The sequence below is a fragment of the Phlebotomus papatasi genome, chromosome 3 (genome assembly GCF_024763615.1).
Source record: "Phlebotomus papatasi isolate M1 chromosome 3, Ppap_2.1, whole genome shotgun sequence".
Lineage (NCBI taxonomy): Eukaryota > Metazoa > Arthropoda > Insecta > Diptera > Psychodidae > Phlebotomus > Phlebotomus papatasi.
In genome coordinates this window covers 78,561,435-78,579,571 of record NC_077224.1, presented here as the reverse complement: position 1 = coordinate 78,579,571, position 18,137 = coordinate 78,561,435, and the positions used below count along the sequence as shown (strand labels likewise).

The following is an 18,137-nucleotide window of genomic DNA, read 5'->3' as shown; positions in this document are numbered from 1 at the left end:
AAATATAATATAAAATTAAATATTAATTAACTAAATACAAATTTTATCTATTTCACAAGTGTAATTAAATATTCAATAGGCAAATTATTTATCCATAAAGATACATTTTGCTAGGAAAAAATTTTATGACACTTAGTATATTTGGTAAGAAATATTGTATTCGATGCACTTGCTTAAAATTTTGCTTTAAAAAATGCTCAAAATCGTAAATTCAAAACGAATAATTACTATTTTTCGACTTTATACGTAGCAGCAGTAAAAATACAAGTCGGCTCATTTATTTCATAAATCGAAAAATACCGATTTCATATAAGTGGCGAAAAGTGGTTCACTGGCGAGAAGTTGTGATTCCACTCTAACTGATATAAATTTGATACCAAATTTGCAACACATCAATTTTTAAATTTGTCGCATGACATTTTAAAGTTTCATAAATCGTGAAAAATACCGATTTCATTATAAGTGGCGAAAAGTGGTTCACTGGCGAGAAGTTGTGATTCCACTCTAACTGATATAAATTTGATATTAGATTAATTTTTCCAAATTTGCAACACATCAATTTTTAAATTTGTCGCATGACATTGTTAAAGTGTTACAGAATTCCCCTACTGGAACCCTTTTGTTTATAAAGCTCCCCTGGAATTTTTAACTACAGTTATTCTTAGTTCAAGAACTGATCACCAAAAGAGAGATAAAGACAGTTCCAAAAAAAAAGACTGAATATCAGAATATTATAATTCTGTATAGCTTTGAGTCATATACCATCAGACTTTGGTTTTACAAAATGTTTTCTACTCCAAACTTATTCAACAACCCCTTGATGTAGTATTTTTAAAACGATATGCGAGAAAAACCTCGCAAAATTTATTTTCTCAGTGCTGAGAGTTTTATTAATCCCAAAGAGGGTTTTGTTTTTAGTTTTTTTTCTCTTTCTTCGTGTTTTGTCCCTACGATGTTTCATTCCCTTTCACATCTCCGTCGTTATCCCACTTCTGAATGCAAGGGTGGTGGTTACGTAAAAAAAAACACCGTTTCAAAGGCGGAAAAAACGGTGAGGAATGGCAAGAAAAGCCGAAAGACGAAAAAATATTTTCACTCCTCTGTCGCAAAAGAAGAGAAAGGAAAGGAGGAAGAAAAGAAAGAAATGAACGCGGTGACGTGTTCATTTTGTGGAAAAATAAATAACAACCCTTTTCAGTTGCTCTAAGCTCGTGGTTGTTAGTAATAATTTCTGGGGTAGGGTATGATGTGTCTTTCTTCATCATCCTTATTTCGTGGCTGTGAATAGAGTGAAATAATCTAGCTTCACTCTCAATGACGAAAGGAGTACCTAGGAACGAAAGACAAGGGTGAAGAAAAAGGAGATGAAAGTAGTAAACCATCATCATCATTACAATTCGCTTGTTCTCTTACTTCATATACGACCCAGAGGGGGGTATGGGTATGTATCTCTATCTTAAAAGATTAAATTTACTCATTTCGTAGATGGCTTGCAATATCAAGACATGACTTTAAAGTGTTATCAGCAGTTCTTTCATACTTGTCTCCTTTCATATTCCATAAAATTCCAAACCATTCCATGCTTCTCTTTTTGTCCTGTCATACATCCCTTGGTCTTTACTCTTTTTTTCCCGTAGTTTTCATCGTCGCACCACGAAAATTCTCCTTCGTCTCTTTAAAACTGCCAAGAGTAACAAGAGAATCTCTGAGCAGTGACACGCTTTTTATTAATTTAAATATACATTATGCAAATTTTTGTATTACTTAATAACACAGGGTGTCTTGTCACAGTCCGGGGAGTTTTTCAGGATGTGAAATTTTCTGCGAAAACACCCAGGAAATCACCTGACTCCGGAGATTTTCCTTTACAGATCCCTATCAAAAAGAACCAGGGGGTTGTGTACTTTACTTACATAATATTAAACTGAGATAAAACTTTCTAGAGAAACTAGAGAAAAGGATATTTTTATATTTTTAAGCTTTACATTTTTTAACTTCTAACTGACTTAAATATTCGTTGCAAGGCCTTGGATCAGGGATTCCAAAACCTTTGCATCGAAACCAAAATTGTGCTAAACAATTTATATCAACTTTTTATAGAGCCATTTCAAACGTTTTGTCTTGAAAAATTCTTATTGTGGATTGCGCAAAATCGCAATGGGTAATCTATTGGTAATTTCATTTTTTTTTGATCCCCCCCTTACCCTTGATATAGGTCTGAAGCATCGACTTATTGTGACCAAGATCCCTGGTAATTTCATATAATGGGCGAAATATTCCCCAAATAAATCAAGTCACTTTTTCTTAACAATTGCCCATTTATTACCAAATTAGAATTAGTTCCAATTAGAATAGATGTACATTCTTGTGATTTTAACTTTAATTTTTCATTAAAACGTTCTACGAGTAAATTGTAATTCTTCTCAATAAATGAAAATGGATTTGTCTGATCACAATTTTTTTTTCTTTAGGGGAAGTGTACCAAATTTCGGCCAGCTTCTAATTTCGGCCACTTTGATTGTAATTTCGGCCATGGAAATAAATTAATTAAAATTATGTATGTTATCTTCGAATAGTCTGTAGTGCTGTGGTGGGTTGTGGAGAATACTCAAGACACTGTCACAGCATAATATAACCCTCAGTGAGAGTGTGTAAGGATTTATTTCTCGACTTAAATTCCGTACATGGATGGTATCAGTGCTCACTGAGTGGACTGAGTAGACTCAGTGGACCGAGTGAATTGAGTAGACTGAGTAGACTAATTATTCATTCCAGCTCACTCTCTTTTATAATTTTTCCAATAACTAATAATTTCGGCAATGTTGTAACTATTTTTCGGAGGCTCCACTCCTATCATTTTATTTTATTCCGGGTGCTCAATCTGCACCATGATTTGCTTTCATCTTTGGCGGTGTTCAGACTCCGCACCATCATTTTGAGATAAGAGTGTCGCCTCTATTTAATTACTTCACACTTATGGTGTGACAAACACTTTTTAATCATATATTTTTTTTGTCAATTATTTCCTGTTTAAACTGAATTCTTTCTGGAACTTATATTTCTAGAAAAATCTTAGGATGATGAAATTGTCATTGAAAGTAACCCTCAAAGTCGGGTTACTACAAGTCAATGAATTCATTTTGCTTTTAAATATTTATTCATTTTAGGATGTATTAACACAAAGACTGTTAAATTTTAGGTATAATTTGAATTTGAATTGCGTTGTAAAAACTCAGTATGGAAAGAGTTTTACAAAAAATGTGACAGATCGATTGTGTTTCTAGCAGTCTTGTGATTTGTGGTGAAGTGCAGAAGGTTTTCCTTCGGTTTTTTTTTCGTGAAAATTGATTAGTTTTCATTAAAGATTGTTTCTGTTTATGTTAATAATGAATCAATCTTTAAATTTCGGGTGAAATTTCCCAGCTGGATCCTGTATTTCGCATAAAAAAAGTATGTATTTTGTGAGCGTCTCTCCGGTGAGGTAGTGTTGCCTATTCCGGCAACATCTTTTGCTTTCCTAAATTTCTTATTCATTTTATGTTTTTTTTTCTTCAATTTTTGAGTTCTACAATGTCCAGAGAAAAAAAACCATCGCTTCTATGAAAAAGATGATGTGAAAAAGGCCTTGGAAGAGTTCAGGAAGGGCAAATTGCTACGGGAATCTGCGTGTAAATTTGAGATGCTACTCTTCAGGTCTTCAGACAAATTACATGGAAGATCTCAGGGCTCGTGGATCATATAAACGTATTAAACTCGTTCCGTTTGACGTTTTGAAATTTTCTATTCGTTTCGTCACAAAAGGTGGTCAGAAAAAAGGTGGCCGGTATTTCACTCAAAGTGGCCGGAATACTACCCAAAGCAATGTCCATATTTTTATTAATTTTTCAATATTTTAGAAAGGGATTTAAAGAAAACAAAGATGATAAACTAGTTTTCAAGGTACCACACAAACCTCCCGAAAAGGAAGTAACAAAAAATATCAATTTGAATTAAAAATATTGCATTTCAAACTTAGGACTTCGGTGCTTATATGCAACTTTACCGAAATTTGGCACACTCACCCTATCTAATTATTTTTTGAATGCCTTGCATTTGGTCTTAAATTTATAGAAACTCAACCATTCACATGTGATTTAGATGTTTGACTATCAGTTCTTTGTATCGGATACAATTTATCAAAAAGCAATAACATTGAGTTCTTCGTTTAGTGGTTAACCATCAACAATAATCTTTATTCCGATCTGAACAACATGATTCATTCAGTTGAATTTGTATGCATTTGGGGTGCAAGTTTATTAGTGTACGACCCCTTGGATTCAGTCGACGCACTGAAGATAAACATTTGACGAGTTGATACACTTCCACCAAGACTGTGAAGCATTTTCATGAAATTGCCACCCTCGCATAAGTGCGGGATATTATAAATTGAATTGTTGCTCTGTATTAAGGAGGAATTTTCCACAGCTATGCGATCACCCCACCGTGGAAAATGTCAAATGATATTATATCTTTGCGAGAAGTTCTTTTTGAAATCCACTCCTTGGTATATTGGGTGGGTTTTGGTGCAAAAAGGGCACCCAGGGGTTGAACAAAGTTGAAAGACTGCGTGAATCCCTTTTAGTGTAGTTTTAGAATATAAACAGTTGCCGTTTGTTAAGATTACGCCCGTGAAATATAATTCTATTGCTCTGGCTTTTATCTTTTCATATCTTTCATGTGAAATCTCCCTCTTTAGAACATATACATAGGGTATCTCTGTTCTCATTCCCTCCTAAATTCCAACGGGGTTTCCCTGTCATCCACTATGAGTGTTTTAAGGCGGAGGTGCTGTATCACAACACTTTCACACTCTCCTATTTTGGCACAAGTGAGTCAGAGACAGTCGCTTTAAGGCTATATATCGTCTTATATAAGTCTTCCTCAAGCCACTTTTTCCAACTCTGCTGGTGTGACGGAAATAAATGTTCTTCCTTGTAGCGCACGAAACCCAGTCACCCCTTGTGGCGCCATCTCGGAATATTGATGAAAAAAGAAACCAATGGAAAGAAAAACATCAAATTGCAAATTGCGCAATTGGGCATGACGAAAAATTAATTTGATCAGAAATTTATGAAAAATGACAATCTGTGTAAAATGAGTTACTATGACATTTCTAACACGTTTAAGAACTATTGACGTAGGGGAGCTAGGGCTACTTTGAGCTGTGGAATACTGATACACGATTATCCACATATTTTTAAAAGAAACTGGGATTTAATACAATGCAATTAAGCTCTGTAAAACAATTTATGGTAAGGATAAGATTCATAGAAGTATTCAAAAAAAGCAGCCCCAGTTCTCCCTACAATAATTTACAGACTTATACAAAGATTCATTCTAAAAAATTAAATTAAAAAACAAATTATGAAAAAATCAGTTAAAAAATTAACCTAATTAGTACAAAAAAATAATTTTAAATAGCTGCGAATTAAATTGCTTGATTAAATTTTTTATTTCAAATTCATTTGTAAGTTAATCTGAGAGCTTCTTTATACAACCATTGCAGAATGTATACAATATTGATAAAGCGGTTACAGGGTTAGGAAGAAGTGCGGCACTTTTGAAAGTGGGGCATCTTTGAAATTACGATTTTTCACCAATTTTAAAATAAAATTTAGCCTTATCGTGGTATAATTCAACTGCACAAACAGATTGAGAAGCTAAATTATATTATGATATGGCTCAGTTCGACTTAAACATAGGAGAAAAATCACACTTTCAAAAGTGCCCCACTTTCAAAGGTACCCCACCTCCCCCTACTTATTTATTTGTTTATTTTATTTTACAAAATATTATCCCTCCTGGGGGCCAATTCTGAAGTTTATTTGCTATGTAGTAAGAGACTACAGAGCTTCGTTGAAATGTCTCTGTGTGTGTGAGCCACAGGATGCCGAGCTTTTGTCACTTCACATTTTACTACCTACGAATACAGACACTAAAACACTTTGGAAAAAAGATGATACCTTATTGAAATATATTTTACAGATTCTAATCGAATTAATAGGTTTTTCCGCGATTAAACTGCACAAAACTGTCTTTTGCGGAGCTGCTATTTTTCATTTAGTCAACAACGAAAACACGGCGGTGACTGAGACATCTACCGCAATTGACGAAATTCAGTGGAGACACACTGATTGAGACTGAAAATCGCTATTTATTTTCGCGGTAAATATTTGAATTCAAATTGCATATTTTTTTGAGAATGGGTGCATTAATATTGTGGGTGGGTGCATTAATATTGTGGGTGCATTAAATTACCCATTTTCTTCATTTAAAAAAGAAGTAAAATTGAAATAAAAATAATTCCTTTATTTCATGCAAAATAGTTGTAGTATTTGATGATAAATAATTTAATTTCTGGCTATAATCGTTATAAAAAAATCCTAAAAATATCAAGAGGAAAAATAAAACGGTAATTGATAAGTCAAAAACGGTTTCAATTAAATTTAAATTTATTTACAGCAAATAGAGTTTGATCCTCGTACAAGAACGTGGTAAAACAGTTAAATGAAGGCCTTGGGGTAGTTAACGGGTAATAGAAAACGATAAAATTCTGCATTATTTTCAAAAAAAGTTTTATGACATTTTGATAATAAATTGACGGGTTTTTTTTAATAAAACTCTTTTAGAGTTAACAAAAATGCGGTTTACGATAATTCGTAATGAGATGTGAATTAATTTTTATGGGATAGGACTATTTAATTACTGTTAATTTAATATGCTTGCACTGCACATAGGGAAATTTAGGCATTAAAGCTTAGAAGCTTGCGGGTATTGAGAAAGACAAGGAGAAAAATTATTAAAATTCTATTATAATTTCTTATATCTTTCTTTTTTAACAACTTTAAAAGACAAATTGTTATTTCTAAAGGATTTTTCCTTTAGAAACTTTTCAATTTGAAATTTGAAAGCAACATTAAGGCTTAATATAGTTATTTATGCATTCTTTTTATAGCTTTTACTAAAACCATATTATTTGGATTAAAAAACTCTCAAGTTAGAAATAATTTTTCTAATTTCATTTGTATTATTTATTGGAAAATCACAATTTTCAATTAATTGCAAATTTGAGTATTAGTGATTGAACTTTATCTATACTTTATTTATAAATTATATTTGCATGAGAAAATTAATACTCCCTCTGTCCCAAAAATGTCGTACATTCTTTCACATAAAATGTATTAGCAAAAGTATGAGTTTTTTCGGGACGGAGGGAGTATTAAAATTGGGCATCGTTCATAAGAAAAGCTTTTTTTTTGTTAAATACTCTATCATTATTTATTGTTTATTGTTTAATATGATATAATGCTTCTGAAAGACAACAAGAATATTGTTATAATATTCTAAAGAGATATTAAAGAGTTCTACTAATTTTTGTGTTAGGAATGTAAGAGTACTTCAGACAAAATGTACGTAGCTTGCAGAATTTTTAAGTCTTTTTTTAACAAACCTCGTGGATTAAAAACTATTTTTTATATTTATACATCTTTATAATTCTTTATTTTCACTAATTATCTTGATTAGTGAACACGAGACCTCAAGTCTTTAAATGTTTATATCTTCTAAAGAGGAAAATGAACAAGTTAATACATCAAAATATTTTATATCTCTTTTTTTTAATTTAATTTAATCTTCTCTTTCAAAGAAATGAGAATATTCTTGCTCCCTCTTTGAATTCGAGCAATAAAATTTAAGGGTGGCACATTTTTAAATAGGCAACCATACATCCATAAAAAATTAACCTTAGAAAAGAAATTTTGAATCCAAATAACAGCGATTCTAAGCTTTCAAACGTTAAATGTAAAGAAATATTCTAATTTTGAGTGGACTTTTGCATACAAAAAATGCAATTTAAAATATGTGGAATTTGTGCATACATTTCATATAACTTTAATTATTTAGCATTTTTACATTTACGGAATATCTTCAACTATATTAAAGACATTTTTGGTCAATTACAGAGAAATTTTTGCCATCTAGGCATGTCCGAGAGGTGCCTAGATAGCTTTTGGCTATGTAGTCTCCTATCTAGTCAGGGGTTGTCGCGTTTTCAATTCGTTAACCAACTTAACGAATCCCAGAGACTAGATAGGGATACGGCAATACTGAAAAATGTGTCTCGACTACACTCACACACATTCACCAGCAGTGTACATGTACAGCTATGTAGTCAGACTACATATATGTAGTCTGACTAGATACGGTCAGAATTGGCCCCCTGATTTTACTGATCATTTTTTTTTTATTTTCACTGATCAGTTTCTACTTATCTTCAACAAAATAGTTTTTTATCGTCTTATAACTCAGTTCGAAAAAAGTCATGCAACCCTTTAAAATGTTGATTGAATTATCATAAAGTGAATTTTGGCCAATTTTTCGCATTCTTCCTCATTTCATGTCTCTATAAATCTCCACACATTGAAGATGATGTGCTCCGTCGCTGTTTTTGCGCCTTCCTATGATATTTTCTATCAATTTTTATAGGAAAAATCATTTATTTCCCAATTTTCTCATATAATCTCTTCTACGAGGCAAAATTTTTCCCTTTTGGTATAGGTGCGGGTATGAAAAAGTGCAAATTCAGCACATTTTCTGAATTTATCAAGGCAGTCTCCCTCTCCCTTTTCGCATGAAAATCCCCATGAAAAGACGCTTCGATAGTGTATTTGTGACATTTTAGTTTCCGGTCTTGGAACTTGCGAGGATCCTGGTGAAGAAGTAGAAGCACAATTTATGATAGCAGCACGTTTTTGGAGGGACACAATTAGGCCAAATTCAGACGTTCACTTCCCTAAGCAAATATCCTTCTCGTGGACAAATACTTGTCCGTTTTGAATAAGTTACGAGGGTATCTCTTGCTCCTGCAACTTTCATCATAAACCACCCAAAAAGAAACTCAAGAAGCTCATATCGACAAACTCTGGGTAAAATGTTTTTTGTTTAACTTAAAAGTTGCAATTAGGGTTCATGGGAAATTCTGGGCTGATTTATGCAATGAATTACATTATGACTCATTTGGGTGTGTTTGTAGCTTGACCTTCTGGACTTTCATGATTTCACTCAATCATGAGTTGAATTTCAAGACAAATTGCAGGGGTTCTTTAATTACTAGGAATTGTTAACTCATGGTTCTTATTCCAAGGAAATTACTATTAATATTCATCGGAAGATTAGAAAATATTCCTTTTTATATTTTTTGATCTTGCGTAAATTTAAAATTCTTTGTTAATATTTTAAGGCCACTCCTCTTTCTAGAATTTTGAATGATTTTATACATCTTTAATTTCAGCAAATTATGAACCATTTTAGCTGATGAGATTTCAATTTTTGCCTTTATGTAATTGCTTACATAAAGTACAGGATTATTTTACATTAAAGTATATAAAATTGTGAATTAATTGAGGGTTGAGAGACAACCTTTTTTTTGTATTTAAAGGATTTTTATGTAATGAAAATCAGAACTCTCGGCATTTTTAATTTCCAAAGCTATTTTGGGCGATGTTTAGAGTGATTCATAAATTGGTTTAAATCGGTTATGAACCGGTAAACTTGAGAAGAAATTTGCTTAGTGGGAAAAACTCTGCGATGTCCTTCCTTGAAGTCGTGAGCACCAGTCTTTTCCTCATGAATTAATCCAATAAAAAACTTTTATAATATAATATAAGTACTTTTGAGGTATAGCGTCTAAATCATGAGTTAGAGTATTTAGTAATACCTGGGACGCTTTCCCATCCCTTTCAATATAATTTGTCTATTTAAGGCAAGGCCCGAATAAACTCAGGCTGATTCTCCAAAATATTTTGCCTATAATATTTGGTTCTAAAAGATCACGTAAAGAAATCTTATGAAAAGAACTTTTAATCTTTGATCCAAAATTTTTAGTCTCAGTATATCCTCTTACGATTTTCCATAAAATTAAACAATTGACGAAGCAGATTACTTCCGGCAGTATCTTTGAACGATTATCCACCATTTAACTTCCTCTAACTTACCATTTTAACCTAAATTATAAACTAAAAAAATACATTACTTTATTATTATTTATCGTGACTTTTACGTAGTTCCTCAACTAATTTATGAATTATTTTTGTTCAGTGAAAGACGGGAAATTTCTAGAGAAATACAAAAAATGGTTTATTTAATTTAAATCATCGGTCCTTGATTTTTGCACACATTTTTGCCATCTCTCTGGCAAAACATGGACATCATATCGATAAAGTGAGGTGTCTTTGGACCGAAGCCTTATCATCCCAATTTCGCATTTCTTCGAAATTGGCCAAGTACAGCTCAAGAGTGCTATGCACCATCGATCGGAACAGGTGATAATCGGAAGAGGTCAAGAGGTTAATTCTGAACGTGATATTTTCACCGCTCTGAGATCTCCTTTTGTAAGGAGTTTGTGAGTGCTTTCGCAAAAGCTTTCATGTTAATTCTTAGGTTTTGTGAGTGTTTCACATGACGCTTTGTACGAAAGCTTCACAAAACGGTTACAAAAGGCAATCTAAAAACCGTGAATTTCTCACATGAATAACTCACGCATCTCAGAATTCATAGCCATGTCTTGAGAATACAGCTGGGGTGGTAGTATATCCCAAATCTGCGTTCTAATGTTAATCTGGGCCATAGGAGTTAAATGCCATTAGCGCTGTTGTATTCTAATATCACTCGGTCGCCCCTCTTGACCTATTCCAACCATTATTCAAGCAATTTGTGGTTAAAATTAGTTGGTTGTTATCGTAGCAATGTGCATTAACAGTTTCAGCAGCTTGCATTGTATATCCTACCAAACATAAGCATCGTTTTCCTCTAAAAATTTCGGAGCGTAACTATTGCTCATCGCCTGTACCAATTTAATGCTGGAAATTTTTTCATAGCAAAAAAGCAAAATTTCGGAAGTTTGTTTTTGAATTTTTGTTTGATTTTCAGTTAAGCCATGTAGCACTGATTTTTCAATATTTTGATTTTTCCTTATTCATGTAAACGCTTAAAAATGCAATTTCGAGTCATATACACCGAAAAACTAATCTGAAAAAACTAAACTTCATCCAGTAATGCTTGCAGATTGGCCCCATAAATTGCTTTCGGTTTTTGTCCTCTGTATCGAAATCACTATTTATAAATATTTAACCGATTTTCACAGGTGGTTCTCGATGTTGCACATTCTCTATAGGTCTCTATAGCTCTATAATGTGCTTTATTTGATTTTTTTTTTCAGTTTAAAGCCCTGAATTACCACTTCCCGCAAATTCTGTTTTTTTTTGGCATAAAACTTATTATCTTTTTTGTTAATAAAATATATTTTGAGTTGCATTATCTATTGATATTGTGATTGGATATTATTGACAGATGACTATCCTTCAAAACAAAAACATGACTTTATTTATCTGTGTTCAAAACAAAAAAACAAGATATTGTGATTGGATATTATTGACAGATGACTATCCTTCAAAACAAAAACATGACTTTATTTATCTGTGTAAACTACATATGTCGCTACTGCCATATACTTGAAAAAATCATCATAAATTAGTTGAGGATCTAGCACCATTTGACCATTGCAAACTTTAGAAATGTACCACCCTTTGTCTCTCAATTGACGTGACTTCAAAATAATAAAAAAAAAAACATGGGTCCCGGTTAAAATCCCGAAAGCCAAAATCCAGAAAGCCAAAATCCCGAAAGCCTAAATCCCGAAAGCCATAATCCTGAATGGGCCAAAATTCCGTAAGCCAAAATCCCGAATTCTTAAAAGTGTCATAGTTACTCCCACGATTGCACTCGAGTTTGTTGGAGGCAAAGGGAAATCTTCTGTGTCTTGGGAAATTATTCTCAACATCTTCCTCCATATAATTTCATCTCTTTCAGGATTTTAAAAATTCGGGATTTTAGCTTTCGGGATTTTGGCCTTTTTGTGATTTTGGCGTTCGGGATTTTGGCTTTCGGGATTTTGGCTGTCACCGGAATAATATCTATGGATTACAAGCAATTCATTTGCAAAAAGAAACATTTTAAAAAGTTAATTTTATATCATTTTTTCTACCTGGTTTCTCAAACACAGGTTTGTAAAGAAACTTATGGCCGACAGTGTAAGCGGTTGAAAATTATTGAAATGAATGAATACTGTCGATACCTATTTATTTATTTAAATATCTTGGACAAATTCCTAAATAGTGTTTGAAATAGTTTTCAACATTGGCTTTTCATGCTTGGATTTTTTTATTAAAACACATTTTTCAAAAAGAAATACCACACATAGTGTTCAGAACTCAGTGAAAATATTTGATATCATTCTATTGGTCTTTTTTTTAATTTGTGATTTCTAGTTTTCTAATTTCTAATCTCCAATTTTCTATTGGAATTCCTTGTTGTCAGGGGAATTAAAATGAAAATATTTAATTAACTCGCTTCCTGTTTTATTATAAACAGTATCGACAAATTTCTGATATACACATGGGCTATTTTGAAGTAAATTGTTAATATGAATAAATGTTTGACTCTTATGAAGAATAAAAATCGTTTTTGCAAAGGTTCTTTTGTTGTAAATAGAATTACATCATGCTCTTTATAGATTTTTTATTCGTTTCACCAACATATGGTAAAAAGTCTATGTATATCAACTTTGCACCATCGACAATGGATGATTTTTCTCTGTTCAACAAAACCACTGAATAATTTTCTTTTTGAATATGTTTGTTCCATTGTATTATGGTGAAATTTTCTTGGTGCTTTTTATTCTCATTTTGAGGGTCTTTTGTGCCTTCCTTTAGCCCACGAAAAAGTTGTTTTCCAGTATGCAAAAATGAGGACGCCAAAGCACTTTCATATATTATGAGAAGAAAGGAAAAATTAAATAATTTTTGAAATTTTATTTGCTTCTACCGAAAAGCACAATTGCCACATACTTCTCTTGCAAAGAAATGCTTCTCTAGATTTCCGTTTTTTCTTTTTCTTTTTCCATCCTACACGCTATGAACATATCTCAGGGTAGATAAGAATGTGAATTCAACCTTACCAAAGAATACTGTGAAGGATGGTGGAGGACTTTTCGACTGCTCATATCACGGGTTTTGTGGCTAAAGCCAGTTGGGGAGGATATGAGGGGTAATCTTACGAATGATTTCTCAGAATTTTCTTCCTCAATGTATAATATATTTACATACAATATCATCGTCGTCTGGCTGTGTACTGAGAATAAAATACAAAACTGATGGGAGAAAATTGAATTTTTTTATTATATTCAAAGCATAAGTTGCATATTCACTAGAAAATTGTACAAGAAAGTGCCTTGAAGGGACATATTGCATTCAAAGTTTATTGACAAATTCTCCTTAGCTCTAATTTTATTTTTATTCTAAACAAAATTATTTCCTTTCTGTTGCAGCTCTACCTGAAGAAGGACCTCGTATCACAGGTGGAAGACCTAGATATCAGATAGGCGATGTTGTAAGGGTAAATTGTACCTCGGGAAGGTCAAAACCTGCAACTCATCTCAGCTGGTTCATCAATGGTGAACATGCAGAACCGTCCTTCTTGCGTAACTACCCTCCCCTCATTACTGGTAGAGAGGGTCTAGAAACGTCAACGCTAGGCCTAGAGTTCCGCGTGAGAGCAAAACATTTCAAGAAAGGAGACATGAAACTCAAGGTAAAGAGAATTTTATTTTAAAAAATGTTTTACTTAATTTGAAAATTGTTTGTGTAACTGTGTTATCACACTTGCACATTAAAATTTTAATATGATTCACATTAATTGTCGCTGGTAAGAGTCCACATGTGTAATTTGTGTGTTTGAATCATTTTATATTCAAAATTTAATCTATTTGTTGATAAAAAGGTAGACTTGGCCCGCAAAATTTGGTATAAATTGATTTATAGCATTGTTGCGAAAAATTAATGCGATTTTCTCTTTAATTTTTTAATGTGAAAAATATTTATGCTTTAGGTAAGTTTAAACTTTTTTTTGCAGGCAAAGTCCACTTCGTTATCAATAAATAGAAAAACCCCAAATATTAAGTGACTCAAAGACACAAATAACATATTTGGACGCTCACAAGCGACAATTAATGTGAATCACATTAAAATTTTAATGTGCAAGTGTGATAACGCCGTAAGCGATAAAGGGGTGAATCCGCATGTTTGAAACACATTTTTTATGTTTTGACTTTAAGGCTATTTCCAAAAATTATCTTGAAATTTTGTATAATGCGGATACTCACTAGACTTTATTAAAATAATTTGATTAGTGTTTCTGTCATATTTATTAAAATAATCAAAGAATAATTCACCGCGTCTCAAACTACCCGAGTCTGAAACATACAGACTCTCCCCAACATAATGCATAACTAAAATATTTAAGAATAAATAATAAAGAAAGTCAGCTAATGATTTTTTAAAAATATAATTTGTAAAAAACTCTTGGATTTTTTTAGTAAATGTAAGTTGTGCTTACTTTAATAGGGGTTTATTCTATTCTAGAAACTAGACGCAAACTGTCCACTTAAGCCTTGCACCTCATCCATTTTTGTAAGAACCCAAATGGATCCTTGAGAATAATTAGCCTGTAAAATTTGGCAGTAAAGAATTGGATCAAAGAAATGTTTACAAACACCTCTAATCGATAATCTTAAGCCCTCAGTTTGCAACAGTGTGGCTTAAATCTTTAGTGCTACAAAGAAAAAAATATTTTGTAAAAATGTTCGTCAATGTTTGTGGATGCCTATGGTTAGTTACGAAATGCTCGTGAATCGTATAACCCACAAACATGTTCGTAAAAGTTCGTACTTTTTTTTACAAACATTGTTCGTCACATGAGCACTTGACGAGCATTTTTTGTACTTTTACAAACATTTGTTCGTAAATGTTCGTAAACACACAAAAAATGTTCTTAAATTCTTGGTATTTGTTCGTAAATGTTCGTAAAATATTCGACAGGAAAACAAACATTTACGAACAAATGACAACATTTTACGAACATTTTTGTGTGTTTACGAACATTTATGAACAAATGTTTGTAAAGGTACAAAAAATGCTCGTCAAATGATCATGTTAAGAACAATGTTTGTAAAAAAAGTACGAACTTTTACGAACTTGTTTGTGGGTTATACGATTCACGAGCATTTCGTAACTCCCACATAGAAATTCACAGACATTTACGAACATTTTTACAATATATTTTTTTCTGTGTAAGCCAAATTTTGGGCCTTAACCCTCTTATAAGTTATCGATCAGGATATATTAGATTAGAAGAATTGGGAGGGAATGGGCTCACTTAGGACAAAAAGTCCCCAAACCTTTTAGTATCCTGTTAGGTTTTTCCGAGAGATTTAAGCTCACACGTCCTTCTTCTCTGACGTCCTAGACCGAACTGATCGTCTAGGCTCTCCAACATATTGATACGATGACAAAGATCCGGGTAACAATAAAACCATACCGGCTTAGAAGTAGCCCGGGAAATTATTTGAATAGTACCGTTTATGAACGTTTACAACACCCTATACTTTGGAACCTTTGGTACATAGGTAATAGTACTTACAACGTCATTCCGGACGTAGCCAAAATCCCGAAAGCCAAAAACCCAAATGTTCAAAATCCTTAAAGGGATGAAATTATATGTAGGATAATGTGTAAAATCATTTTCCAAGATACAGAAAATTTCTCTTTGCCCCCAGCATGTATTTGTGCAATCGTGGGAGTAGCTATGATACTTTTACGAATTCGGGATTTTGGCATTCGGGATTTTAGCTTTCGGAATTTTGACCGGGACCCCGTCATTTAAAGGCTAAAAACACCATGTTTCTATCTCACGTTTTTGTAGATAATGGCCTCAATTCTGAGACCAAGATCAAGATCATAAAAAATTGAAGATTTTAGTATTCTGAAATCAAAAAATCAAGATCAAGATGTCAAATATGTCAAATGTCTTGCAATCTTAAAATCCAAGACACAAACCGTGTGGAAATAAAGATTTGCAATTCTGGAACTAATATTTCAAGATTTCAAAACGTCAAATTTCTTGTTTTCCTGAAATAATTCCAAGAACCTCTCGGAGGTGCTTGGAATTTTCAAGTTAGTAACAATTTGAAGAGTTTCATGCGGAAATTTATCTCTACATATAAGGAATATTTCTATAAAACATGATACAAAAAAAATTGCTGTGAAAAAAACTGCGTTTGATATTGTAATTTAATCGAAATGGTAAACATATCTAGATGTACGTATCGAAATATAACACCTTAAGAATATCTGTAAAAGAATCATGTCTTTCATAAATATTTCAAGGCTTATCACACCTCACAAGTTTTGTTTACACTTTCTTTAATCCCGATTATGGCCTCTCATTACTTAATACAACCTATAACTAATTTTCCTAATTTATATGATGAATTTTTTTTAGAATTCTATTTGTTAGAAGTGACGTTTTGTTAAGTGTGGAAAATCTTGAAATCTTGGTTCTTAGCTAAAACATTTTAAGTTCCATTAATGCTTCGCGTCAGAATATGAAATCTTGATCTTGGAAAAATTTGACAGCTTGAAATTTTGATCTTGATCTTGGTCTCAGAATTAAGCCCAATATTAACAATTGTCGAATCGGTCGCACGTTCTACATGAACTTTTAACATTCTTAATTCATTCTTAAATGAAGTGAAACCTGGGATTTTAAAGTCAACATTCCCAAGCTTTACATTGGTGATTTTACAAAATTCCACGTTTTTCCACATCAACATTTTAGTAAAGTAACAGAGATTACCACAAAGCTGCAAAGTTTCAAGATTTTAACAGAAAATGCAATAATGTATATACGAAGGTGTGTGCAATTGTAAGAAATCTTCAAATTATGAAAGTTGTGTGGCATCTGAGAGTTGGAATATCGCTTTGGTTGTAAATCTCTAAATGGAATTTGAAGAAATGCTGGAGATGCTGAAGCTCTTCCATTTTCCCCCCTGTCATTGCAGTGTTTGGCGACAATTGCGACGGTGTACTGGCGTAGCAACGAAGAGAGCGTGGAAGGTGATAAGCCGCAGAAAGCTCCGGTCCTCGAGTCGCGAGAAACCGTCTACGCCAGCAATTCCCGTGCTGATCGTGTTCAAGGTGAGTGGCACACGCCCTGAAGCTATGAAGAGCATCCCCATACCCATTTCCACAAAACCCAAATCTAGCATCTAAAGAACATGAGTGACGGTGAATGTTTCCATTTCAGCAAACAATTCTGGTTCGATTTTCGAGAACAGTCACTTGAGACTTGTTACATTCCTGCTGACACTAGTTCTCACAACTGCCGGCACCAGTCCATTCCAATCGTTCTCCGGCAGCGATAATGGTGCCACTTCTGCCACCAGGTAGCTCATCCCAGTATTCACACATACCCATCGCATCCACTTCTAAAAGTACTCCAGAATGATGGGAGAGTAGCTTGGATGAGGTGGAAAGAGAGATAGAAATTTACCATTTGCCCAGAAGCCAGGAAGAGGTCTCCTGCCACGGTATCTTCTGAATTACAGTGAGATTCCACGTGAAATCCATAAATTATATACACCCGCCCTCTTGAAATTTAATAGTGAATTTTCCACAAGAATTGCCACCACATCACAATAGAAAATGAAGAAAATTTTTGAAGAAAAAGTTCAATGGTGAATTTATGCAGAACTCTAGGCTGGACACAACGCCTCCCCAAAAAGGGATGATTGGGGACACTATCCTGGGAGAGAGGAAGGTAATTTTAGACGATACATATCGACATCTATTGCCAAAGAACCTTTGTAATGATTTATTTTCCTCTTTACAATATTTAACTATATTGAAATTGTAATAATACAATGATATCGATAAATTTTCATTTGTTTACGTGAAAATTTCTACCAACATTGTATGGGAGGGAAAATGGGAAAAAAAGGTAAGTGATGGTGAATTTTATAACATTGAGTGTAAAATTATTTTGACATATTTTACACAGAAATAAAACTAATTATAGAATTATTTTAACTTTATTCAAACACATACAAAAGCTCTAGTTGCTTGTAATTAAACAATTTTGAATTTATCTGTGATTATTTCGTAAGTAACAGCTATTGAAATGTTGCTGTTAGGTCAACTATCTTCGAT

At 33.0% G+C, this 18,137-nt stretch overlaps 1 protein-coding gene across 2 annotated transcripts in view; it reads left to right on the top strand.

The window, feature by feature from the left end:
* Positions 1-17,634, top strand: part of LOC129805900 (uncharacterized) — a 285,445-nt gene extending 267,811 nt beyond the window's left edge. For both annotated transcript variants that reach the window (XM_055854140.1, XM_055854141.1), the window contains exons 4-6: positions 13,421-13,683; positions 16,991-17,126; positions 17,236-17,634. In XM_055854140.1, coding sequence (XP_055710115.1) covers positions 13,421-13,683; positions 16,991-17,126; positions 17,236-17,378 — 542 coding nt within the window. In that variant the 3' untranslated portion in view covers positions 17,379-17,634. The remainder of the gene's footprint in view (positions 1-13,420; positions 13,684-16,990; positions 17,127-17,235) is intronic.
* The last annotated feature ends 503 nt before the right edge of the window (positions 17,635-18,137 follow it).